At 37.9% G+C, this 27,677-nt stretch overlaps 2 protein-coding genes across 2 annotated transcripts; one reads left to right on the top strand and one right to left on the bottom strand.

Annotated features, from left to right (window-relative positions):
- Positions 1-11,032: 11,032 nt before the first annotated feature.
- LOC110913482 lies at positions 11,033-14,106 on the top strand. Its single transcript, XM_022158307.1, has 3 exons — positions 11,033-12,238; positions 12,356-12,529; positions 13,648-14,106. Exons 1-3 carry the CDS (start codon positions 11,033-11,035, stop codon positions 14,104-14,106), a joined length of 1,839 nt encoding a protein of 612 aa, XP_022013999.1.
- An 8,479-nt stretch (positions 14,107-22,585) lies between these two features.
- On the bottom strand, positions 22,586-24,490 carry LOC110913481 (protein SDA1 homolog). The gene is made up of 4 exons (XM_022158306.1): positions 24,193-24,490; positions 23,207-23,415; positions 22,896-23,098; positions 22,586-22,793 (listed from the first exon to the last, which is right to left on the bottom strand). The coding sequence occupies exons 1-4, from the start codon at positions 24,488-24,490 to the stop codon at positions 22,586-22,588; spliced, it is 918 nt and encodes a 305-aa protein (XP_022013998.1).
- Positions 24,491-27,677: the final 3,187 nt, after the last annotated feature.

The raw sequence follows: 27,677 nt of genomic DNA, 5'->3' as shown, positions 1-27,677 counted from the left end.
CCAGGTTTCAAATCCTGAGCAGATGCAGAACAAAGCCAGGAATTGATCCTGAACTTGTGAAACGGTGAAAGCCAGACTACGATCCCGACAGCTGAGTCTAAGGGGGAGTCTGATGTGACAACTCGTATTTTCAATCTTTCCATTTTTGGCAAGTCTACTTGTACTTTCTATTTCTATAAGTTGTACCTTGTCGTATTTGATTCTATTTCAAAATTGTACTTGAGACTTGAAATCATAATGAAAATGCATGATTTTATCCATATTTGTGTCTGAATGCTATGTATTGTTGAAACAATTGATAACACGTTGAAACTATGTTAAACACGTAAAAACAGTGGAATCACATCTTAATTTCGGCTCTTAATTCATCGTTGCCAAGAGATTACCCTAAACCGTACAAAATTGGGAATTTATACGCTAATTCGGTAAAAATATTGAAGTTTGGGTTAAATTTGATTTTTATATTATTTTATTATTATTTTAGATGAATAAAATAATAATTTAAATTAAATAAATAACTATTTTCTGAATTTTATTGGTTTTTAAGCAAATCCGTTGGTTAATCTAACCCCGTTAGTGAAAACCAGGTTAAATCAGCCTAACCTGGTTAGTTTTATTAAAGGGCAACTCAGTTAGTGACTAATCCAGTTAGTTAAAACTAACTGTATCAAAAAAAAAAAAAAAAGGGATTTAAATCCCAAGGTATGCGTGACCCGGGACTCGAACTCGCGTTCCCCCATACACATACACACGCGTCACCAACTGGGCTACAGCTCAACTTGTGAACACAATGAATCAGTAATACATTTAAGAACTCATTTATTACGTGAATTAATTCAAAAGTAAACAGAACCGCCATGTCCGATCGGCTTCATCTTCCCGACTTATCAAATGGTTACCGGAACCTGTGACCTTCTGCTTTCCCGTAACCGATCACCTCCACTCGCCTATATATTCACGTCATCCTCACCCTTTCTCGTTTCCTTTCCACCGAACTCCGAGACAAAACCGAACCCGATCGAAACCAAATCCGACTCGAAGCTATTCGCCGGAACCGCCACTTGCCACCGTCTTCACCATCTCCGGCCACCACATTCGTCGTCGTCCGGTAACGTATCCGATCCGGTTCTTTCTTTTCCGATCGTGATAATTATTACAGTAACTGTTATATTATTATTAATATTATTATTAAAACTAGGTTAATTATATTATATATTAATATATAAATTAGGTTTATATTTGTTAATATATGATTCTTAATAATAAAATAAAATCAGATATATTTATTTAGAAAACAGATTTATTATTTATATTTATTATTTACTATTATAAATAAAACAGAATTTTATTTTTCTGAAATTTATTTATTTCAGTTCTAATTATAAAAAAAATCAGAAATATTATTTATTTATTTATATCTGAAATATTACTTAAATCAGATTTATTTAATTATTAAACTAATTAGATTTACAATTATTATTTTATTATTAAAACAGATTTATTATTTCAGAATTTATATTATTTCAAAATTTTATTTCTTATTTATTTAATTCAGAAATTTTTATTATTTTCAGAATTATATATATATTTCAGAATTATTATTGATTAAATCAGAATTATTATTTTTGTTATTTATATAATCAGAATTATTATTTAAATATCAGAATTATTTTTCAGAATTTTATTAATTATTTCAGAATATTAGTTATTTCAGAATTTTTATTGTTTATTTATTTAAAACAGAATTATTATTTTATATGCATCAGAATTATTGTTTATATATATTAAATCAGAATTTTTAAATTAATAAAAACAGAATTTATATTGCATTTATTTATTAATTCCAGAATTTATTATTTAATTTTTTTGATTTATTATCTTATTTTATATAACTAGAATTTTATAAATAGATTTATTATTTATAGAATTGTTAATTGATACTAGATTATTTGTTTAAGATTGTTAATCTAAAATAATTATATACATATTTAAATTTTTATTTATTTAATCCAACATTTTGGAAATTCTATTTGTGATGTTTTGGTAAGATTAGTATTTATTTTACCTATTTAATTGTCATATTATAATTCCCAAAATTCCCAATATTTAACAAAATCCTTCCAACTTAATAGGGTAATCTTCTTGTGCACGCCTCTTGGGAAATCTATTATTCTATTATTCTATCTTATTCCAAGAATACGCAACGCACTCTAAGGTGAGTATACATGACCCATTTTCTATTTTACACTTTTGGGTGTAGTATGCATTTCCTATATCAAAGACACTATGTTAAACATTTTTGCACTATCTATCCAGAATTCTTGTGAATCTATTTGACTCATGTTAATCATGTTATGCTAATGTTAAACATTTATGGCTGTGTGTTCATTAACTTTGCAAGCCTCCCCTAACAATGACAGCGCTGTAGGTTGTAACGCCCCTCCCGTAATATTATGGGTATTGTTAGGATTTTTAACTCTATGTTACCACCCTTTCGAGGGTTAGGCTATGTTAATTGCGTTAAACTATGGTTTGAACACATAGTTTCATCGTTACGAGTATAACTGTTAATATGATCTCATGTATTCACGTGGATTTGATCAAGTTAAACTATTTTAAATCTGTTATGCTATATTCAAACTTGTATACTCGCCAGCATGTGTTGTTGACTTTATTTTAAATGCATACTGCAGGATGAGGAAGTCAAGATTGGAAGAAATGAATAGGATGGCTTAGAAACCCACCTAGAAATAAATCATGTTTTATGTTTGTATTTTCTCTTTATGACATTTGTATGAAACTTTGAATTATTAATAAATGGAATTTTAATTATTGTCACATTTAGTGTTATGATGTCTTTGAACAGTTTGTACGTCTCATCCCGATGTTTCCGCCATCGGTTGGGGTGTGACATCTGAAGACGAGCTCAACGCAAACGGAAGCGTGTAAGGAGCCAGGTATCGTTCTTGGAAGAGCTTGTATCTGGAAATCCAGGTGTCGATCCCAAAAGCACGGAAGCTTGACGAAAGGGGGAGCCTGAAGAAAAAGAGTCTAAGCGAGAGGGGGAGCAACGGAAGCTCGTAAACAGATCCACGGGGATTCTGTTTGAGAAAGAGGGAGTCTATGGTTGCTGAAGCCGTCAAACCATCAAGAAGACTCAGAGAGAGAGAGAGAGAGAAAGTCAAGTTGCTACGAGTTTGACTACAGATTGACTGCGGCTATATCCAAGGGGGAGTCTGTTAGTGCAGAATGTCTATCGCCTTCGTCAATCGGAACCGTAGCTGAAATAGAAGTAAAATAGGCTTTATATTGTAATTTGTTAGCAAAACGTGATTCACGGAGCTTGTATTCGTCACATCATAAATAGAATCACCGATTAGTGTACGTTATTGTGTGTTCGGTCACGCACGTTCACGGATTCCGCACGTCGAACGTTCGTTACGCAATCGTAAGGTGTCAAAACCGATCCAACATAAACCTTTCAGGTTTTTTCAACTCTTGGCTTGAAAAGGAAGGTTTTGACATGGCGGTTGTTAACGCGATGGGTTCTTACGTAAAGAGAGGAGATCGTCCAGATGTGATGTTGGCCAACAAGTTAAGACATGTTAAGAACTTATTAGAAAGTGGAGAAATGAATTAAGTGAAAAAGATAAAGCTGACTTGTTGAGGGACAAAGAAGAATTGGAATTACTGGACAGAGTGTGTGAAGATAGAGACCTTAAAGAAGAAGAAGCTTGGATCAAGGAAGACTGTTTAAAGAATATTTGTGAGTGGGAGCCTTTGGCGACTATGGATCTGAAACAAACATCTAGTCGATGGGCAGTGGAGGGGATGAAAACTCGGCTTTCTTCCGTAGACTTATTAACAATAGAAAGCGCAAGAATGGTATCCTGGGGCTGAACATTTAGGGGGGGGGGTTGGGTTACCAATCCGAAGAAGGTTAAGAAGGAGATTTTTGGATTATTCAGGAACCATTGTTCAGAAAAAATTAAGGACAGGCCTGGTTTGTCTTGTCCGGGGGTTAAAAGATTTTCGGTTGAGGATGCCAACAGTATTTCAGAGCGGTTCTCGGTCAAGGAAATTAAGGATGTTGTGTTTGAGTGTGGGTCTGATAAAGCTCCGGGCCCAGATGGTTTCAATTTTAAACTTTTGAAACATTTTTTGCCGTTGACGAAGATTTTAAAGAGTTATTGGATCATTTCTTCGATTCAGGTTCCATTGACAGGGGTGTAGCACCTTGTCTATTACTCTGGTCCCTAAGGTTATTGACCCGATTGGGTTAAAGGATGATTAACCTTATTGGAGTGATTAATAAAGTTATCTCAAAGATTCTTGCTAATAGGTTGAAAGGGGTTATTGGAAAAGTTATTTCGGAGTCGCAATCGGCCTTCTTAAGGGACAGATACATTCTTGACAGCCCGATGATCCTGAGCGAGGTCTGGTCTTGGATTAAAAAAGGATCAGGTTGTAACCACAGGGATTTCTTCTCTTTCCAAGATTTCTAAGCTACTATTTTGAACAAAAATTTGTAGAGAAAGATGCAGATTTGCCCAAACAAGGTGTCTCTTTCAAAATAAACTGTTTAACAATTGAAACATTTTCAAGAATGATGGCACCAATAAAATTAAAAGCAAAGGTGCCTGAGCAGGTTTTAGAAACTGCCACTGATTCTCAGGCAACCTCTGCTGAGCCCACTGCTGCAGGTGATCAAAGTAGCACACCCACTGCTTTGAAACCCACACCTGCCACCAAAAAGACAAAAAGAAAAACATCTAGAAAACCCGCCAAACCCACAACAAAGGCATTTCTGGAAGATGAGATCCCATAGACAATGCCAGTGACAGCACAAAAGTCACCAATAACCACTGCTGCTACTTCCTCACAGCAGGTGGAAGAAAGATCTCAACCCCAGCCTCAAACTCCTCCTGCATCCTCACAAAAGGATCAGGTTGTAACCACAGGGACACCAAATTATGAAGCTCTGGATCCACTCGGATCTATCTTCCACAGTCCTGATCCCAAGGACATGTCTCTTTCAACACCCATACCCTCACCAATCATAATGCCACAATCAATAATACCCCTGTTGCATGCAGTTGATATTGCACAGACACAAACCAGTTCCTCTCTATCACCCTTTACTGAGAGCATACCTCCACAAGTGACTGGGTCTGATGTTTATACTTCTGCTATCCAAGCAACAGCTGAGGAGGTTACACCCCCTGAGTTACAAGTAACTCTCGGTGGTAGTTCAAGTGGAGCAGCAACTACAACTGATGGGTCAACAGATCTTCAGTAGGACAGTTGTCACATTAATAAGACTCCCTTGAAGGCAATTTCTTCCATGGCAACATCGGTAACCACCAGGGAGTTAATTTTAGCCACCAGTACAATCAAAGGTCTATCGAGTGCTGAAGAAAGAAGTCCCCAGTACCAAGAAAAAGGGGCATCAATGGATGATTTTTGGGCCTCTGTTCCAAAGTCACACATTGGTACAACCACCACTGGTGGGGATTCAGATGATCCTACTCACGTAGGTGATGATTCAAATTATCAGGAATTGACGAAAAGAGTTGAAAAACTTGAAGATTCAGTTGCTGAAATTAAAGATATGGTGCAAGAGGTTTTAAAAGCTCAGAAAGCACAAGCCACTGCAGTTCCTGCTCAAGCACCTACACAACATGCATTTGCTGCAAATGAGCTTTGGAATATTTTCCAACCAATGCTTGAAAAACAGCAACACATGGCTGATCAAAAGCATGCTATTCAAGTACAAATGCTGACCAACATGGTGGAATAAAGATTTAAAGACACTCAAGTAGATATCAAGGCTATAAAGGCCAGCATACAAAAGACTGCCCATGGTGAAAAAGTTCCATCTACCATCCTCTTCATGGATACACCCCTTGCAGATAATGCCAAAAAGGGGGAGAAAATCAAGTTGAGAAAGAAAGGAATTGAAGATGGGATGTATATTGAACTAGAAGATACATCATTAGTTACAAAAATAGCTGATACAAAATCTTCAAATCAAACAGCTGATACATCAGTAGTTACAAAAACTATTGTCAGTAGCCAAACAGCTGCCATGACATCAACACACACAGATTCAACACACACCACTCTATCACATACCATCACAACCACTGTTCCACCACCATCTGTGTCTACAACACAAAAACCACCACTACCATCACAAACAGCCAAACCATCATCACCCCCTGCCAAAAAGCAGAAGACAACAGATGTTATAACATCTGTTGTAATGGCAACAGTGCTTGAAACACCATTTGATTCAACTACTGTTAGTCAACCACTGATCACCACTCAAACAACCACCACAATAACCCCTGCTCAAAAGCAGAAGACATCTGCTGATACATCAGCAGTTGTAATGACAACAGCAGTTGAGACACCAGTTGTTTCAACTGTTGTTAGTCAGCCATTCACCACTGCTCTCACTTTTCTTACATCACAACCAAAGCTTCTTAGTAAAAAAAGAAAGCCAATACCTGCCAATGAGGGAACACATGATCCTAATGCTGCAAAATATCCATTGGAAATTGAAGCTCTCAAAAATGAGATGAGGCAATTCTTTACAGAAGAAGATCCTTCAAAAAGAAGATTCTCCTCACTCATAGGCTACATGCCACCAGAGGATATGGATGATTATCTCAAAATAAAGGCAAGGCAAGCTAAAGTAAAAGCTAAGGTTGACAGTGAAAAGGAAAGTCTAAGCGAAGAAGGCATTGCTAAAAGACTGGAGTTCTATCTTTCAAAAGTAAAGCAAATAGAAGAATTTGTACAAGAGTTAAACAAAGAAAAGGCTGATCAAAAGAAGAAGTTAAGAAAACAACTTCTAGCCTTCATCATGAATGAAAAATTCTATCCTGCTGAAGAACAACAGTTTAAAGAATGGCCATTAGTAGCTTTAAAGCATGAGGCAGAAAGGATTCAAAGAATCAAGAATGATCCTTCAAAAAGGAAGAATGCTCCAAACTGGAGCAAATACGAAAAACTCATTGCTGACCTCGCTGCTGAATACAAAGGAAAGAAAAGGGAGCTGGTGGATGCTAAGATGGACACTGCTGAAGCCATATCAAAATGGTCTAGGCAGCAGATTGATGAAGCCTATGAGAGGCTAAAGAAAAGAAAGAAAACTGTTTCAGATGCTTCAAAGAAAAGAGAACAAATGATGAAGCTTGAACAGAAAATTAAAACCTCAAAACAATGATAAAATCAGCAGACAATCCTACTCTTGGGTCAAATCAAGATGAAGGTAAACAGCTGACTGAAGAAGAGGTCAAAGAAAAGGAAGCAGAGTATCTCAAGGACACCATCTTAAAAATGGGTCTGAAAGAAGACAGCTCATCAAAGCTTCAAAACCTTTTTATGAAGGTACTGAACAAACCTGCATCTCCAAACACTGCAAAAGACAAGACAGAAATTGAAAGACAAGAACTTATTGAACAAGAAACTGCAGAAGACATAGCTGCAGCAGACAAAGTCATTGAAGAAGCTTTCAAAAGAATGTCTGAAAGTCTGCATGTGTTTTCAAGGCCATCTTCCCTCAACTCATCTGCAAATAAGTCTCTCCCAAGAAACCCACTTGGCTTAAAAATACTAAAGTGGATGTCTGATCAAAAGACCCACGTATTGACCCTAGTCAGAGCCAATGGCGAAGTGAAGTACATATCAAGGAAAGAAGCACTAGGCCTAAGTGTTGAAGATTTGCAGGATCTCCTTGAACTTTCACTGTGTAGGGATGAAGATGACCAGAGTGCCAAGGAATTTGAAGCTGAATTCAAGGATCAAGCTAAGGCACTCTTGATGAGTAATAAAGGTCCTGAATAATGAAGGGTTTTGGCATTATCTGTTCCAGGGGGAGATTGTTGGCATTGAACCCTAACAGAGGAACAGATAATGTAAAGCCAAAACCGGATCACATCAGTGGACTATCAATAAGCAGCAGTTTACTCTTTGCTTTCCCCTTGACAGTGGTATTCTGACAGCTGATGAATCTTAAGTGCTGCTCACTACAACAACTGATGAACTAAACACTGATGATACTCTAAAAGACTGCTGAAGACAAACACTGTTGCTCTATCTACTGCTGTTTTCTAAGTACTGCTGAAGACTCAAGCACTGCCCACTCAAAGACTGATCACCTTTGAAGAAAGCACTGAAGTTCAACATCAGTGCTCAGGCTACAACAGTGGAACGTGAAGCAGTAGTTATCTCAAGTTTGTATTATATTGATTATCAGATGTTGCATATCAGTAGTTTGTATAGAACAGTGTTTATTGGTTGTTAGGTCGTTAGATGTCACTATCATGGTGATGTCAGCCAAGATGCTTCAGTGGTTTGGACTGCCTATAAATGTAACAGTACCCTGTACTGTTACATTTGATTGACTGAGTAGATTCTTCTTCTCCAATCCAATCCTTTCATCTTGTGCAACCAACTTTGGAGTATCTGGCTGAGGGGGAGCTTAGTTTCTGTAAACATGCTGTAATCATTTGCTTTGTATTTTCAATCATTCGACTCAATGAAAAGCACTTGTTTATCAAACTATTTTCTTCCTTGATTGTGTTTATACAGTTTGTATCCATTTCCGCTGTACTTTACATGGTTACATATTCATTGATCTGTCAAGTTCATACAAACAAACACAATCATGAGAGCCTCGGATCCTAACAGTTATGATGATGTATGTGTTAATTCTTGATATAGTTTGATGAGTAAGGTTAATATATGCATAATGATGTTATAATAATCTGAATATTTGAAGAATTCATGTGTTTGTGATGTTTTGCCATGATTTTAGAAAAAACTTGGTAGAGATGTGCTTAATAGGCTTGTACATTTCTCTAGATAAGTAGTATGCGCATAAGGTGTTCGATGAAATGCTTGAGCTGAATTGATTATGTATGAATATGAAGAATTTTAGATTTAAAAAGATCTAATGATGGCGTGGAATATGAATATGAGTAATGAACGTTAGAGTGAATGATGTAAATGCGTGTAAATGATGTATAATGCGAAAACTAAACGCAATTGTGATACACCCTTTAGGGTCGAAGAAAGGAGGAGAATCAAGTCAAGCGAAAGCATTAGGAGCGCACGACTCCGGTAAGTTCATATGAACTTTATTTACTCTAAATGTAGATTTATGAATGGTAGTATTTGATATTATAGACTTGTTGTAAATTTTCATTACGGGTCATGATTGGTTTGATGCAAAGAGTGAATTAAGAAATGTTCTAAGGATGATGTTGTAGTGAATGTGAAAGGACCCGTTTAAATGGGTCGGAATGATAGGTAGATTGATTGTTGGAAAGTATGGTATGTAACGATTTATTGCGAATGAGTTGGAAAGGGATATGTTGGATGTATCCGAATGCAAGTAAGGATGTTAATAAGGTAACATGTCATGTTAATGGGTTGAACAATGATAGGTAATTAAAGGATTTAAATTGTTATGTGTTATGAACTAAGAACGTTTTGTTATTGTGAATGATTGGTAAATCCCTTGCTTGATTGTGGCGCACCCGGACCGAACACACAATGTCGACCTTTTTGCATGCTTCCGGTTCAAGTTGTCAATTATGAATGGGTCAAAGTTTTCATTTTGTAATATGATGTCAAACTTGGGTTTAGTATGTTAGTAAGTAGTTTGGATTTCTAAACCTTTTGTTGTAGTATGTACAAAATAGTTATGGTGAACCTTTTATGGTCACGACTTTGTTATTTTGAAAGTGTCGTAGTACTTAATTAAAATGATGTTGTTAAAACAGGGGGAAAGGTCCTTAATACAAACGGGTCATGTCAAAATTTTTGTAAAATTTCAAGAACTTCTATGTTAATAGTCGAATGAGAAAAGTTGGGCGTTTCAAGTTGGTATCAGAGCCTAGGTTTGAGGGATTTAAGCATCAAGTGCTTGAACTCAAACTGAAAGCTCGTGAGAAGTGTGTGTTCGATCTGCGGCGCAAAGCAAGTAAGTATTTTAAAAGTTGAAATTTTTGCATTACGAATAATTTAATTACGGAATGATATGGAATGGTTACGGGATGTTGTGGAAAGATGTGGGTTGAATCGGATCAGTTTGGGGGTTAGAACGGGTCAAATGAAATGGGAGCTAAACATTAGGTTATATCAGATCTGGTGCCGCACACAGTTGTGTCGTTAAGTGACACAGCTGTGTGGACTGTTGATGCTTGTTGTTGAGATCAGGGTGTGTGGCAAGGCTGACACAGCTGTGTGACTTTGTACTCAGATAACCAACACAGCTGTGTCTGGGCAAAATTTCCACAAACTTCATATTTTCTTGAGTTTTCCGCAATGAATCACCAACAAGCTTTCCAAAACTACAATATTCAAATAAAACACAATTAAATGTCGATTCAATCGAATTTTTAACCAGAAATATATAAAATGGGGGATAAAAAGAATAAAAAAAGAAGGTGATACCAAGGTATATGGGATGAAGAATACTATGAAGTTGGTTGTCGGAAACGTTGAGTTTCCAAAGAAAGTTTAAGTATGATTTAGTCGCAAGTAATTTCTTTTACGTATTAGAAAGAATGAGAGCTACGTATCACTAGTATGGTTATATGATAGAAAGGATGAATGAATGTTTAAAATAAAGAATGATACGATACGATCGTTAATGACGATAAGGCATGAAGTATGAATGATGAATGGAATGTGTCATGGTAAAATGATGTTAAAACATGATGGTGGGAAGTATGAAATGAAATCTGATGAAGGTAATAAATGTTTTATGTAGATGGATGATGTAGTAAATGTAAATGATGACGATGAAGCACGCCGAAATGAAATGAGAACAATGATTGTGGAAGAAGTAGAGAAAGCGATTGAAGCTGGTATTCCTCGACTAGCTCAAGAGGTGGAAGGTCAAGTATTGGGGGTAATCGATACTCTAGTAACGTCCAAGGTGGAAGAACTAAAAGAGAAGATTAATGAACTACAAACAAAGAAAAGTACATGAAGGTGCACGTACAAGGAATTCATGGCATGTAACCCCTTTCCGTACAAAGGGGAAATTGACCCGATAGCTTGTCAAAGATGGATTTCAAGCACCGAGGCAGTGTTTGTACGAAGTAGATGTGAAGTGGAGGATCAAGTGGTGTTTGCTACAGGCCTCCTACAACTCCAAGCAAAGGATTGGTGGGACGCACATTCGAAGGAATTGGGGGATGACAAAGTACAAATGTTAACATGGCAAGAGTTCAAGGAACCATTTCTGAAATATCATAGGCCACAATCCGCACTTGATAAGATTCAAGAAGACTTCTTACGTCTTCGACAAAAGGATGAAACGATCGACGAAATAACGAATAAGTTCCTCGAGAAGGTGAAATTCTGTGGGGAGATAGCGGGAACTGAAAGGTTGAAAATCATACGTTATCATGCTATGTTAAAGGCTGAATATCGGGAGTTTGTAAATCCCTCCAAGTGTGCAACGTTGAATGAATTAATTGACTGGGCAAGAGATAGGGAGATCGAGTTAAGAAGGCAAGTTGAACGGGGAGAGAAAAGGGTGGCGGAGAAGCCCACCAACACAAACCCAACGAAAAAGGCAAAATATCAAGATCAAAACAGGAAAGGGAAGACAAATAGTGGGATTCCGACTTGCAAGACATGTGGGAAGCATCATTCGGGTGAATGTTTGTTGGGAAAGAAAGGATGCTATAAATGTGGGCAAGAGGGACATCCGTATTATAGGTGCCCCGAAAACTCAAAAGCGTGTTACAATTGTAACCAAACGGGGCACATTAAAGCGGAATGTCCGAAACTCCAACAAGGGGCAAAGAAAGATGGAAAGAAGGATGAGTCTTCTAAGGCTCGTGGGAGGATGTTCCAGTTAACCTCGGATGAAGCTAAGACTAGCCCGGATGTGGTCTCAGGTATATTCTTGGTTAATTCTATGCCTATGAATGTATTATTTGATTCCAGGGCTAGTAGATCGTTTATTTCTAATGAATTGTTAGTTCATCCATCGTTTAAGCTTGAAAAGATGTTAGTGCCCCTAGAAGTGGAAGTTGCTGATAGTAAAAGCTATTTGTTACATGATATTTGTAGAAACTGTAAGATCTTAATCGAAGATGAGGAATTTAATATAGATCTTGTCCCGATGTACATGGGGGAATTTAAAGTAGTTGTAGGAATGGATTGGCTGGCCCAAAACCATGCTGAAATTCAATGTGAAAAGAAAGTCATTCATTTAGTAACCTCGGGGGGGGGGGGGGGGGGGAAACGGGTAAGTGTTCAAGGAGATAGGGTCATTCAGTCGAAATTGTGTTCCATAATCAGAGTTGTTAAACATGTGAAGTACGGGGGTAAGGCGTATCTATCTTACGTGATTGACACTAATCGAGGTGTCCCAAAGCTTGAAGATGTGAAAGTAGTGAACGAATATCCGGATGTGTTTCCGGAAGATTTACCGGGGCTTCCGCCCGAACGGGAAGTAGAATTCAAAATAGAGCTTAACCCAGATGCAAAACCGGTAGCTAAAGCTCCTTATCGGCTGGCCCCGACCGAAATGAAAGAATTGATGACGCAACTTCAAGAGTTACTCGATAAGGGTTTCATTAAACCAAGTGTTTCACCATGGGGAGCGCCCGTATTATTCGTGAAGAAGAAAGATGGTTCGATGCGAATGTGCATCGACTATCGAGAGTTGAACAAGTTGACGGTGAAGAATCGTTACCCGTTACCCCGAATTGATGACCTATTCGACCAGTTACAAGGGGCAAGTTGGTTTTCGAAAATCGATCTGCGGTCGGGTTATCACCAACTGCGTGTACGAGACGAAGATGTGCCGAAGACTGCGTTTCGAACGCGGTACGGGCATTACGAGTTTTTAGTAATGTCCTTTGGGCTAACGAACGCACCAGCTGCGTTTATGGATCTAATGAATCGGGTGTGCCGACCTATGCTTGATAAATATGTAATCGTTTTTATTGACGATATACTAATATACTCCCGAAGTGAAGTAGAGCATGCTTCCCATTTACGTGATGTATTGGAAACGCTTCGCAAGGAAAAGTTGTATGCGAAGTTCTCAAAGTGCGCCTTTTGGCTTAGAGAGGTACAATTTTTAGGTCATGTGATCGATGCGGATGGTGTCCATGTGGACCCTTCCAAAGTAGATGCGGTAATGAATTGGGTAACCCCGAAGAATCCAAGCGAAATAAAAAGTTGTCTGGGTTTGGCTGGATATTAAAGAAGATTTATCCAGGATTTCTCCCAGATAGCCTCACCCATGACGAAATTAACAAAGAAGAGTGAAAAGTTTATATGGGGCGAAGAACAAGAAAAGGCGTTTCAGACCTTGAAAGAAAAGCTTACAAATTCTCCGGTGTTAACACTACCGGATGGAACGGATGATTTGGTAGTATATACAGACGCCTCCCACCAAGGTTTAGGTGGCGTGTTAATGCAAAGGGGTAAAGTCGTTGCTTATACTCAGGACAACTCAAGCAGCATGAAAACAATTACCCAACTCATGATCTAGAATTGGCGGCAGTCGTGTTTGCCTTGAAGATACGGAGGCACTACCTGTATGGGGTGAAATATACTATTTACTCAGATCATAAAAGCGTCAAATATTTCTTCGAGCAGAAAGATCTTAATATAAGGCAACGAAGATTGTTGGAACTCATTAAGGATTATGATTGTGACATTCATTACCATCCTGGGAAGGCTAATGTTGTGGCGGACGCTCTAAGTCGAAAGGAGTACCCGCCCCCGATTCGGGTAAAATCTATGAAGATGGTAGTCACACCTAAACTCCTTTGTGAAATCCGAGAAGCTCAAACAAAATCTTTAAATGCTGGCGACCCAAAGAAAGAGAGGACGAAAGGATTTATTCATGAATTGGAAGAGAATGCAAATGGTATGAAAACGAGGTATGACCGAATTTGGATACCTCGGGAATGTGATGTGAAAGAATTACTATTGAATGAAGCTCACAATTCTCGGTACTCCGTTCATCCGGGAGCTACAAAGATGAATCGAGACTTGAGGATGAATTATTGGTGGCCGGGAATGAAAAGAGACATTGTCAAGTATGTTGCTTAGTGTTTGACATGTTCTCAAGTAAAAGTCGAGCACCAAAGGCCGTATGGAAAGTTGCAACCCTTGGAGATCCCTGTGTGGAAGTGGGAACATGTAATGATGGATTTGGTAACTAAGCTTCCCAAGACAAGAAAAGGGCACGATGCAATATGGGTGGTCGTTGATCGACTGACCAAAAGCGCACATTTCTTACCTATTCGGGAAGCTTATAATTCAGAAAAGATGGCTGAAGTTTATATGAACGAGATTATATCCCGACATGGGGTTCCGGTGTCTATAGTATCCAATCGGGACACCCGGTTCACATCTCGTTACTGGAGAAAGTTTCATGAAGAATTGGGGACCCAGTTACACATTAGCACCGCCTACCATCCTTAAACCGATGGTCAATCGGAACGAACTATACAAACATTAGTTGATATGTTAAGGGCGTGTGTCATGGATTTTGGGGGAAGCTGGGATGATCATCTACCCTTGGTAGAGTTTTCATATAATAATAGTTATCATAACAGCATAAAAATGGCCCCCTACGAGATGCTGTATGGAAGAAAATGTAGGACTCCGGTTTGTTGGGGGGAAGTGGGTCAACGAGAACTCTCGTCAAAAGACGTAGTAGCCAAAACGAATGAAAAGATTGATATGGTTAGATCAAGGATAAAAGCAGCGCAAGATAGACAAAAGTCTTATGCGGATCGGCGAAGGCGACCAATTGAGTTTCAAGTGGGAGATTACGTGTTGCTAAAAGTCTCTCCATGGAAAGGGATAATTCGTTTTCGTAAACGCGGGAAGTTAGGTCCTCGATACATTGGACCATTCAAAATACTTGCTCGGGTTGGGTCGGTAGCGTACCAACTAGAATTACCACCAACGTTGGATGGAATTCATAACACTTTTCATGTATCGCAACTGCGAAAGTGCCTTGCGGATGAGACGGCATATGTGCCTTTGGATGATATTGAAGTGGATGAGATGTTGAATTATGTTGAAAGGCCTGTCGCAATAAAAATTTTTAAGGTGAAGCAACTCCGCAACAAATTCGTTCGACAAGTGTTGGTTCAATGGCAACATCGGAAGGGATCGGATCTCACATGGGAAGCGGAGGATGATATGCGAAAGCACTACCCGGAGTTATTCGGTATGTACTCTGGTTTCGGGGACGAAACCTTCTTTAAGGGGGGTGGACTTGTAACACCCCAAAGAATTTAATAACTAGTTTATGTACTTGTATGATTATGGTTATGTTAAGACACTAAAGTATGCAAATAGATAAGTATCTATTTGCATATATATTTAAAACTTAATACTTGAGGGACCAAATGTGCATAAGTTGAAAGTGGAATAATGGAAGTTAAAATCTCTAAACACAACACATACTTCAGACGTATGTGTGTGTTCGACATTAGGTGAAGCAAGAAGAACAAAACCCTAAATACTACCAATCCATCAAATTAGAAGAGAAATTGAAGTGTAAATTGATGCATGTATCCAGATTTATGATCCCCTAAGTGTGCTCAACATCAAGTAAGTTGAATTTTATGCTTTACTGATGTTTAATGATATGGGTTATGTGTAATCCATGGATGTATTGCGAAATTGAGCATAAATGTTAGTTAATTTCAACATAAGGAAGTCGTAATGTGCTTGATTTTTTGACTATATTGATGGTTTGATAAGAAACCCATTTGAATTTGTGATGATATGATTAGTGATGATGATGTATGTGTTAATTCTAGATATAGTTTGATGAGTAAGGTTAATATATGCATAATGATGTTATAATAATCTGAATATTTGAAGAATTCATGTGTTTGTGATGTTTTGCCATGATTTTAGAAAAAAACTTGATAGAGATGTGCTTAATAGGCTTGTACATTTCGCTAGATAAGTAGTATGCACATAAGGTGTTCGGTGAAATGCTTGAGCTTAATTGATTATGTATGAATATGAAGAATTTTAGATTTAAAAAGATCTAATGATGGCGTGGAATATGAATATGAGTAATGAACGTTAGAGTGAATGATGTAAATGCGTGTAAATGATGTATAATGCGAAAACTAAACGCAATTATGATACACCCTTTAGGGTCGAAGAAGGGAGGAGAATCAAGTCAAGCGAAAGCATTAGGAGCGCACGACTCCGGTAAGTTCATATGAATTTTATTTACTCTAAATATAGATTTATGAATGGTAGTATTTGATATTATAGACTTGTTGTAAATTTTCATTACGGGTCATGATTCGTTTGATGCAAATAGTGAATTGAGAAATGTTCTAAGGATGATGTTGTAGTGAATGTGAAAGGACCCGTTTAAATGGGTCGGAATGATAGGTAGATTGATTGTTGGAAAGTATGGTATGTAACGATTCATTGCAAATGAGTCGGAAAGGGATATGTTGGATGTATCCAAATGGAAGTAAGAATGTTAATAAGGTAACATGTCATGTTAACGAGTTGAACAATGATAGGTAATTAAAGGATTTAAATTGTTATGTGTTATGAACTAATAGTGTTTTGTTGTTGTGAATGATAGGTAAATCCCTTGCTTGATTGTGGCGTACCCGGACCGAACACACAATGTCGACCTTTTTGCACGCTTCCGGTTCAAGTTGTCAATTATGAAAGGGTCAAAGTTTTCATTTTGTAATATGATGTCAAACTTGGGTTTAGTATGTTTGTAAGTAGTTTGGATTTCTAAACCTTTTGTTGTAGTATGTACAAAATAGTTATGGTGAACCTTTTATGGTCACGACTTTGTTATTTTGAAAGTGTCGTAGTACTTAATTAAAATGATGTTGTTAAAACAGGGGGAAAGGTCCTTAATACAAACGGGTCATGTCAAAATTTTTGTAAAATTTAAAGAACTTCTATGTTAATAGTCGAATGAGAAAGGTTGGGCGTTTCAATTTTAATATTAATGGATATTTTTTATATAACTTTGTACTATATTAAATTTTGTTTTTATTAAAATAGGAAATTCTAAACATCGAAACCATTTGTGGGAAGCGATTAGTAAAGCATTCCATGAAGAAATGGGAAGGGAGGTTTATCGTGAAAACGATAGCTTGTCCTCGAAGTTGAGCGAGATAAGCGGCCAAGTTACAAAATTTATTGCTTTTTTAAATAAAGCAAAGCAAAACCCAAAAAGTGGTGAAACCGAAGCCGACATTGTCACAAATGCATTGGTTACATTCAAAACAAATGTGGGGAGCGACTTCCGTTTGATGCATTGTTGGGAGATTTGTAAGTTCCAGCGAAACGAACACGTCTTCCAAAAGGTCCAGGGCCCCGTCCCAAGCCCAATCTGATGCACGAGATCAAGAGTTTGAGGACCTTTTGGATGATTCGCCTAACCGGCCTAAATATGGAAGAGATGCCGCAAAAAGGCGCGCTCAAAAATGAAGATCAGGTACGGCATCGCCTTCAGTTGGGAGTTCGGGCTCGCGTAAGGGAATATACACCGATCAGTTGGATGGCATTGCATGCAAGTTAGATACATTCAACGTATTCCAACAACAAATGGCCGAAATTCGAAAGAGCAAAAAAACTAGAGATGCCACGACACAAAAACGAGATGATTTGAAATTTCTATCCCAGCCTATTGATCACCTAGAGGGTTAAGAGTTGGAACTAATGTTGAAGATGAGAGAAGAGATAAAGAAAAAATATAAGCATTAGGAATTTTTTTATGTAATTTTCTTTATTTAAAAATATTAAAAAATTAAATTTGTTGTTTTAAAAAATATTCAAATAGCGGTTTGGCTGGCCACGGCCCAAAACCCCGCCCCACCATACCGTCTTCAATGTGGGTCAGCCCAGCGAAGCCTCCCCAAGCCACGTGTCAACCCATGTCCCAAACCCCCGCCCCACCATAACCCATAGTCTTATAGTTGTTTTTTGGTGCGGCTCTACGTTTCTTGGTCCGACCGGCCAGTTCTTAATAAAGTTTATCATTCAAAAAAAAGAAAAAAAAGAACAGAATAAATATAAAACAGGTTCCATTTTGTACAGTCATTTTAAATTAGCATATATAATGTTATCTAAACATGGTAGATTAGTGGTCAAGTAGTTGATTTTTATTTGGAGCCGTAGTCAACATGTTAATAAAAGTTGCCAAGTCTAACTAGCGATCGTATTCTTGTCCGACACGTGGGAATTCGGATATGAGCCTTGGATTACTGTTCCTTAAAGTGGTAATAATTATTATATACCACAAACCTCAAAAGTGACATTTTTTTTAAGGTATGAATAATGTAATATATTATAGCACCAACTAGCGCTTTTTAATTGATTCATGAACGAAAGGATATAATAGCAAACTGTATTAAATACACTTATATTACTTGATATTCTCATAAACTTTATAAAAACAAAATATTATACTCATACCTAACTGTCATTTGACATCATTTCTTTAACTAAAGGTGTTAAGGCCTTTTTCGCTTGATTATTCGAGGAAATTTATAGGTTTAGTGATATACAACTCTTATTCGATAAATTTGAACTATATTCGTCCCTTATACTATTCGCGTGACCTTCGCCTAGTGACAATTTATTACAAAGTTTGTTTTAGTTTTATTTCGATGTGTATATCATTTATTATTAAAGTTTTTATTTCTTTTGTTTTTCTATAGAATTTTAGAATTTTTTATTTGTAATTTCCAATAACCGCTTTGTATTAGTGTTATCGAATACTAATACAGTAGTTTGTTAAGGTTGCAATGAACGTTCTTAAAGATTCCCACTGATGGAAAAGGATGGGAAACAAAGCTCATGGCTAAATTCGCAAACCCAAACATATACTACGGTAATGGTATGGGTATTTAGGTTATCATGTTAGATGTAAAGGTTTTGTGGTTATGGCATAGATTTAATAATGATTAGGTGTTACGTGATAACTTATAAATGTGAGGTAGCTCAATTATGGTAAGCCTTAGGTTTAAATTTGGGTAAGGGTATGTTTGGCATGAAGTTTTTAGGAGTTTTTAAGAGCTTCTACCTTTAAGTTTTTAAGAAAAAACTTCTACTTAATAAAATGTCTTGTTTGGTTGAAGGAGCTTTAAGCTTTTAGGTTACGAGCTTGAAGCTTTTGGTTGAACGCTACTACTAGTAGCGTTTAAAAGGAGCTACAAGCTTTTAGGGAAAAATGACTATTTTAACCACTAAAAATAAGGAACTTTTTAATGCACCAACTTTCTAAATTTTTAGTTATGTCCATTTTAGTCATTTTATACATTTTAATAAAAGCTCCAGGTACTCTACCAAACATCAAATATAACTAAAAAACTACAGCTACTAGCTACCAGCTACCAGCTACCAGCTACCAGCTACCAGCTACAGCTACCAGCTTCCAGCCACTAGCTACTTTTGTCAAACATACCCTAAGAGAGAATAATTATGAATTATTGATGTAAATAAATAACATTAGCCGTTAAAAAATTAGGTGATATCACCTAATTACTAAAACATATACATATTTACTCGAATCGTTACCATAAATATTTTCTTCTTTTATATATATATGCCTGTATTCTTGGGTAATATAGTAATATATTAACCCAATCATTTTTTATTTTATTTTTAACTTATAAAGTTATTCAAAGTTCAAATAAAAAGAAGTACTGAAAATCCCTATCCATACTTTTTAACGAACTAACAGGTATGTTTATATTTGATAACCGTAGCTATACCATATACCAAACACGTAATTACCAAAAAATACTCAGTGTGTACTAGGTTTGGTACGGGGAAAATTTTATAATCGAGCATGGGAATGAAATTACTGATACTCATCCAATTAACATCCCTAATGTTAGTCACCCATGAACATTTAACGTTGTCCTTTCCCATAAATAACAATTAAGGACTACCACGTCTACCTTCTATATGCATCAATAAACTTAATCACCTCTAGCACTTGTAAGTGTTTGATTCCTCTCTAGTAGAGTTCTAATTTTCGAGTCTTGCTCACAATTTATTTTTGTAATCACCTCTTGAAGAACACATCTGCCCAACACAATCAGTTTACATTATCTTGTTTGGTAACATGGCATTTGTGGGATCCCTAGGCTGAATTGGGTGTCTCAAGTATGGGTATGTTTGTAGTGCTGGTGTTGATACCTCTGGGGTAACTTGCTGAGGCGGGCTGATATCCTTGCAGTCTCCTTCATTAGTGCTCCAGTTCCTCCATCTCGATGAAGTGGTATAGGTGGCCAGTTAGAGATAGGCTCGGTCTCCACATGCATTGAGGTGTTCCCGCATGATTTATAATGAGTGTCACTATCTTATCAATGGTGATCCTATTGAGCGACCCAATAGGATTCCCCAAATTACATTGTGCCTGCAAAGTCAAAGTTGTGTTCACAACAACAATTGCTCGTCCGCCTCACTTAAGCATTCTAGTAATCAGTCACCATGCGTTGTTAGATTCACTTATTGCAATTAAACATATATCCTTTTAATGACTACATGCAAGGTTCCCTAAGTTTATAAACTAGGTTGGGTGGTTCCTAATTCTCAATAAACATTAGCTCCGATACCAATCTGTTACACCCACGCTAGGCGGAAACACAGGGATGGGACGATCGTATATCACCACACAGTATGTTCTAACAAAAAATACTATATGATTTCAAATAAAGTGACGTGATACAACAACAAAACCAAAGTGATGCATGGACAAATCGCCTACCATTGGTGTTGTAACGTGGTTTAATCCCTCGCATCTCTGTAACTAGCAGATGGATGTAAGATGAGTCAAATATTCTTTTTTTTACTGCTATTATATGAGACTTCCTAGGTGATACATGGAATCTTGCACAGACATAAGTTGCAAACATAATATCAGGTCTTGATACAGTTAAGTACATCAAGGACCCAATCGTACATCTGTAAAGAGTCTGATCTAACAAGTCATATTTTTCATCAGAAATGAATGGTTTGGTTGTACATATGGGAGTACTTCATGACTTATAATCATTCATTCAAATTTCTTCAAAAGTATTTTAACATATTTGTTTTGATGAATGAAAGTTTCATTTTCTTTTTGTTGTACTTGTAATCAAAGAAAACATTGCACCTCACCCATGTCACTCATTTCAAATTAAGCTGTCATCAATCATCAAACATTTTGTTACATCTCGATCTAAAAAGGATATCATCCACATAGAGTTGTACTATCAACAAATCTTTCCCTTTCCATTTAGAAACAAAGTTTTATCTATTCTACTTCTTTTGAATTTATTGGATAAGAAAAAAGTGGATAAAGTATCATACCAGTCTCTTAGTGCTTGTTTTAGTCAATACAAAGCTTTTTTGAGCTTATAGACATAATCTAGATGGAATGTGTCTTAAATTGCAGTTGGTTGACACACATAGACTTCTTCATGAATTTTTACAAACAGAAAAGCACACTTTATATCCATCTGATACACCTTGATGTTGGGGTTGACAACAAAGGCCAAGAAGAGTCTTATGGCTTCTAACCTTGCCACCAGGGCAAATGTTTCATCATAATCTATAACTTCTTCTTGTCTATATCCTTGAACCACAAGCCTGGCTTTGTTTCTGACAACTATGCCCGTCTTATCAATTTTATTTTTTAAAACCCATTTGTGCCAATTGGACATATATCCTCCAGTAATGGAACAAGTTCCCACACTTGTTGTCTTTTAAACTGAAGGAGTTCTTCCTGCATTGCTTCTACCCAGCTGTTGTCTCTCAATGCCTATTGGTATTTGACAGGATGGGTCAATGACAGAAAGCCTGTAAAGAGACAAACATTTGAGGTTTGGCTTCTTGTGAGCACTCCTATAGTAATGTCTGCAATAACTTGATCTGGTGGATGAGATCTGAGGAAGAGATGGTTCCAGTGTATGCTATGATAAAGTTTTGTGGTGAATGCCATAAATGAGAATTATCTAGTGAAACCACTGTTGCCATTGTGTCATAGTCAACAGAGGTTTGGAATGGAGGTGGTGGAATTGGCCTAAGTAGGGAATTTGTTATGGAAGATAGATCAATGGTTTGACCACATGTTTGATCAGTGTAACACCCCGAACATTGGAACCCACGGCCGAAACGACTGGGAGTCACGTTACAAGATTGTTCACAACATAAGACACTATTAAAATTGAAATATTGTATCTATATTGTTCTCAAAATGTCATATAAAATTTGGTTTTGATTAAAGCAGACTAAGGTAATGTCCATTTCCTATGTGTAGCAAACTTGGATAAAGTCATCAAACACTAGTACCTGAAAAATATGCCAAGATAAAAGGTCAATTAAAAAGTTGCTGAGTAACATAGGTTATTGCGTTATAGAGTTAATTGTGCAACTTGGACTAGTGCATAAATGGTAAATACGGAGAAAACAATGAACGAAAATTACGACATCGGTAACCAGACAAAACACCGTGATAAAGTTGCAAAAGACTATATCACTGACCCAAAGTCGCCTTTGGTTAATTACGCTGATAGCATAATTACGCTGATACAAAAACGGTAGATTGAAACTTATTCTGGTTCATCATCTTGTCTTTCTTCTTACCAGATGAAGTCTTTTCAGTATCCTTCTTCCTGTCACTCTTCTTCTTGTCAGCATTCTTTTCTCCAACACTCACTTCAGCTGCCTTTTCTTGAGTTGACTCGTCTTCTTCCCAGACCTTCATGCTTTCAACAGTCGGATAGATCCTGTCAATCACATAGGAAGTACATGAGTAACTTTTCAATAAACGATTCACTCGTTCTGTTTCGATTCGTTGCAGCTCAAGTTTTTGTTCTAACGCAGCACACTTTTCAATATAGTTGTTTACAACTTTTTGTTTTGTCATGAATGCTCCCTGAAGAGTCCTCATCGCAACTGCTTGTTCTTCACTCGTTTGATCGTACTGGTTCATTGTCTTGTTCAGCACATCATAAGACTCCTTCAGTCTGTTTAAGTTGTTAATCAACGTGCTGTTCTGCTTTTTCACAATCTCACAATTTTCACACTTCACCTGAGTTTCTTTTGCATCAACTTTTTCATCAATCTTGAATTTTTGCACTTCTGTCATCTTTTTCTTTCTCACCACTTGCACATCTTCATCATCACTACTCACCGGCACTTCTTCATCATCACTACTCATCAACGACCCTTCTTCATCATCACTACTAACCGGTGTTTTGATCTTCTTCTTTTTCTTCTCCTTCTTGACCCTATCATCTTCACTGTCACTCTCAGCAACCAACTTCATATCAGCTCTGTATTTTCTTGCCCAATATTCTGTATCATCATCACTATCATCTTCAATCTTTGCAGCAAAAGCAGTATAAGCTGTAGTTTGATCAGGAACATAATCATCCCAAGTGAACTTTGCCCAGCTAAAACCTTCTGCAAGCTTTTCATCTTCTTGATCAATCAAACAAGCTTTTCCATTTTCTGGTATGTAGTTATCCCAGGTAAATGATTGCTTTTGATTTGGATTAACCACACAAGCTCTTTTTTCGGTATCTTCAATCACATCTCTTCCATGTGCAGTCTGAGCTTGATGTTTTTGTTGTTGAGATGATTGACCAACTTGGTGATAAATGGCTTTGCGATAGTAATCGTTGTTGTTGTTGAACGGATTTTGAGCTCCACTTGCTTCTCGGTTTGTGCACTCCCTCTTGAAGTGTCCTTTTTCCCTGCACCGAAAACAAGTGACTTTAGATTTATCAAAACCTAAAGTAGAAACGTTCGCATCACGAAGATCATCTCTCCCCGTGATTTGTTTGAACTTCTCAGCTCTCCGTAAAACACTAGCCAAACACCACTTTATATCCATCAACTCCATCTCTTCAGCATCTATCTGGTCGTAGTCTTCTTTGGTTAGCATTGGATTTCCGATACGACCTGCAACAAAACAAGTATAAGATTCCAAAACCATTCCTAATAAAGACATTTGGTTTTTGGCAATATCCTCAGAATAATCTTGATCATTCTCAAGATTCAGTACAATGTTACACTGTAACTTTTTCCCATTCTTAGTTGCTGAGATGTTTGGATCAAAAGATGAAAATGGAGTAAAGCTGGTTTTGCTGCTTGATCCAGACGATGGGCTTTCAGATACACTCTTGGCACTCATCCCCGTCACAATCTTTGGAGATGAATTCGATGATTTTTCATTAACTCCAGCTTTGTAATATAACCCGACATCTTGTTCACCATCGAAGTCTCTCATTCTGATCACTTTACGCTGCTCCATTTCATAAGCTTCTATCTTTTCAATGAATTTGCTGAGTGTCAAACTGTTAAAACCCTTTTTGTTTCTAAGCATCAACAAGTATGTCCCCCAACTCTCATATGGCAAGGCATCAGCAAGTTTTTCAATCAACTCCTCATTGCTCTTCTGAATACTTAATCTTTTCATACTAGCAAGCAAATTGCAATATCGTTCAATGAGCTCTTTTGTGCTTTCATTCTTTCTCTGATGGAACAGATCAAACTCTTTCTTTAGAAGCGACTTTTTGCTTTTAATCATTTCATCACTTCCTTTAAATTTTGAACTTAATGCTTTCCAGATTGAGTAAGATGTTCCACTGTGTGCTGTAGCAAAACCATGATATCTTCTTTCACTGCCTGTTGAAGAAGACTTAGCATCATTTTCTCATTTTTGTACTTCTTCCTCTCATCTGCTCTAAGATCTTTGATTGGAACTGGCTCTTCATCATCATTCATTGGTCTGATATACTTTGTCTCAACACATTCCCAAGCATCAAGATAATTAGCTTGCACCCAATTCTCAAACCGACCTTCCCAATGTTGAAATTCCTCAATGCTCATTAACTTGGGAGGTTTTTGCATCGTTCCGGTTTCGTTTTCGAGCATTGTGGTTTGAACAGCAGTGATTGGGGTACTCGGAGTAGCGAATGCATTGTAAAAATCAGAATCCATGCTTCAAGAATCAGATGATATTTCGGGAAATACGATAATGCTTCGGGAAAATACCTGAAAGACAAACAAACAACACAATCAGTTTATGGTATTATCAATTAATAGAAGCGAACTGGTACTCGAACTGATGATCAATTCTGTGCGGATTTGAATGACACACTGAGCGGACTGCTTTGACTCGGATCAATTTTCAACAAACAAACTCGGTATAAGCGACCTGATGAACTTTCGGACAACGTGAACAATTTTTGAACTCCAAATCGTACGAACTAAGATCAATTTTCATGTGAATTTGGCCTTTCAAACTAACTCATGAGACCTGAACACACTTTCAAACTTGATTAAAGAATGGCTGACAACAAATAATACCTTTTTTTAATACATGACACTTAGTGGCTGACAACAATCAATGATGGGTGGCAGATGTAATGATAGAGTTGATTTAATTTGTCAAGTTTGACGGTGTGCCTTGAAGTATAAAATTGATTGGTTTTTTTTTTAGTTAATGGGGCAGTGACTATATTAAATGGACAGCAGCAAACTTCTAGGCAAGTGGGCTGGGCGGTATTCGGTAACCAAGGTGTGTCGATAAAGATCAGAATGGGGTTGCTCAACAAGTTTCTGGTCTGGGTCAGGTATTCGGTAACCAAGGTGGTGGGCGGTTGTACAGTGACTTGTTCAAAAAGACGGCGGAGAAGAAGTCTTATTGTTCTAGGTCTCTTGGTGTTTCTGGGGTGGAATCGGGCAATAAAGTAGTGGTGGTGCCTGATAGAACGGCGGGATTCAAAGAGTTATACGGGATTTCTGTGGTGGCTAGAACGGTCGACCTTGAGACGTTGGTGGATTTCGATAAACTTCTCCGTATAGCTAAGGTTCCTTACTCCAGAATTCAATATCTGGGAGGGCTTTTCCTTCTCGTATCATTCATCGATGAGGCATCGGCAACCAGTTTCTTGGATAACAAGGTCGTCTGGGGTCCGTGGTTTTCTAAGGTGGAAGTCTGGAAGGGTCAGTCACTCCCTTTGGAAAGGGTGGCTTGGTTGAGACTGATTGGCATTCCCCTGCATTTGTTGGACGCTGACGTTTTTTCACTTATCGGGGACCTTTTTGGAAAAGTATTGCATTACCCAAAAGACTTGGATGGTGATCATGACCTTTCTCTTGTCAGGGTAGGGGTCCTTGCTGGCGAAGCGCACAGGATAAAGGAAGCGGTCTCGGTGTCATGGAGAAACAGGAATTTCAGGGTCCTAGTGGAAGAGGAGTTAGATGCATGGGTTCCGGATTGTTTGGGGTACTCGATCCTCCAACCAAGTAGCTCGGGGTCGGAATCTTCGCCGATGTCCTCTCCGGTGGGTAATATGTCGGAATCGGAAAAGGTGGATGATGTTGGTTCGGGACGGCCGGGAAAGTCGGGGGAAGTAGAATCGACGCCTCATTATGATTTGGGCGATTCCCATGCACAATTTTTTCCTTTTCGAGAGGAGAGAGAAGGTATTTCGGGAAAGGAAAATGATAAGTGTAATAATGAGGTCCTGATGTCAGCTGAAGTTGGGGGTTCCCAAGTCAACTCGGAGAAGAATTTTCCTTTTATGTCGGTTCCTAAAGAGATAGGTGTGACCAGGAAAAAACCATTCAATATTCTTAGGGATAAACACAAGCCCAAGCCCAAGTCAGTTAGCCCAGATGTCATTAGGCCCAATAAAAGGTCCCGTGTGTCGCTGGATGAGTCTTTTGAGCGATTCGATTTTTTTAACCAGCCCAATAGCAATGAGTTAAAGGACGGATATGAAGAGGGGGAGATTGTAGGTGATGGTTCCAATAGGTCCTTCGATTTAAACGAACCCGAAGCTGGATCCGGTGGTGGCGAGGTTAGGAGAGATTCTAGCTCAAAATTGAACGAGGTCAGGGGTGAGAATCATTCGGTGCATCCTCATTCTGAGCCAATCGTTTCGGAAGTAAATGCGCCGGTCGTTGAGGACGACGGAGCGGATTTACTGAATGAAATCAATGCCACGGTGAATCTTGGTAAGAGTATTGGTGTCGATCTGGGTAATTTCAATTCTCTGGTTAGGGAGGCAATTGTGACGGAAGGTAATAATGTGGTTTATCAATGAATTTCTTGTCTATAAATGCTTGCGGGTTAGGGGGTGGTGTGAAAGAGGGTTGGATTAGGAGTTTGAGGCAGGAGCATGATATTGATTTTTTACTTATTCAAGAATCTAAGAAAGAGGACCTTTCGGGTGTGAACCTTAGTAGTTTTTGGGGAAAAGGGAGCTTTGGGATGGATTATGTCAGTTCTGTGGGTATGTCTGGTGGTATTATTAGTATTTGGGACGCGGGGCGTTTTGATAGCTTTTCGGTTATTAAAAACAGACATTTTCTAATTGTGGTGGGTAAATTGAAAGGCAGTGGTCTTGAGCTGAATGTGATCAATGTTTATGCGCCGCAATCGGTTAGGGAAAAACAAGCCGTGTGGAATGAGTTGTTGTCGTCTATAGGGTCTCTCTCAGGAATGTGTGTTGTTGGTGGAGATTTTAATTCGGTCAGGGATCCCGCTGAAAGGAGAAATTCTAGATTCAACAACTTATGTGCAAGTAATTTCAACAACTTCATTTTTAACTCGGGGTTGATTGAATATGATCTGAAAGGATGTAGATTCACAT

The sequence above is a fragment of the Helianthus annuus genome, chromosome 15, assembly GCF_002127325.2.
Source record: "Helianthus annuus cultivar XRQ/B chromosome 15, HanXRQr2.0-SUNRISE, whole genome shotgun sequence".
Taxonomy (NCBI): domain Eukaryota; kingdom Viridiplantae; phylum Streptophyta; class Magnoliopsida; order Asterales; family Asteraceae; genus Helianthus; species Helianthus annuus.
This window is presented reverse-complemented; position numbering and strand designations above follow the sequence as displayed.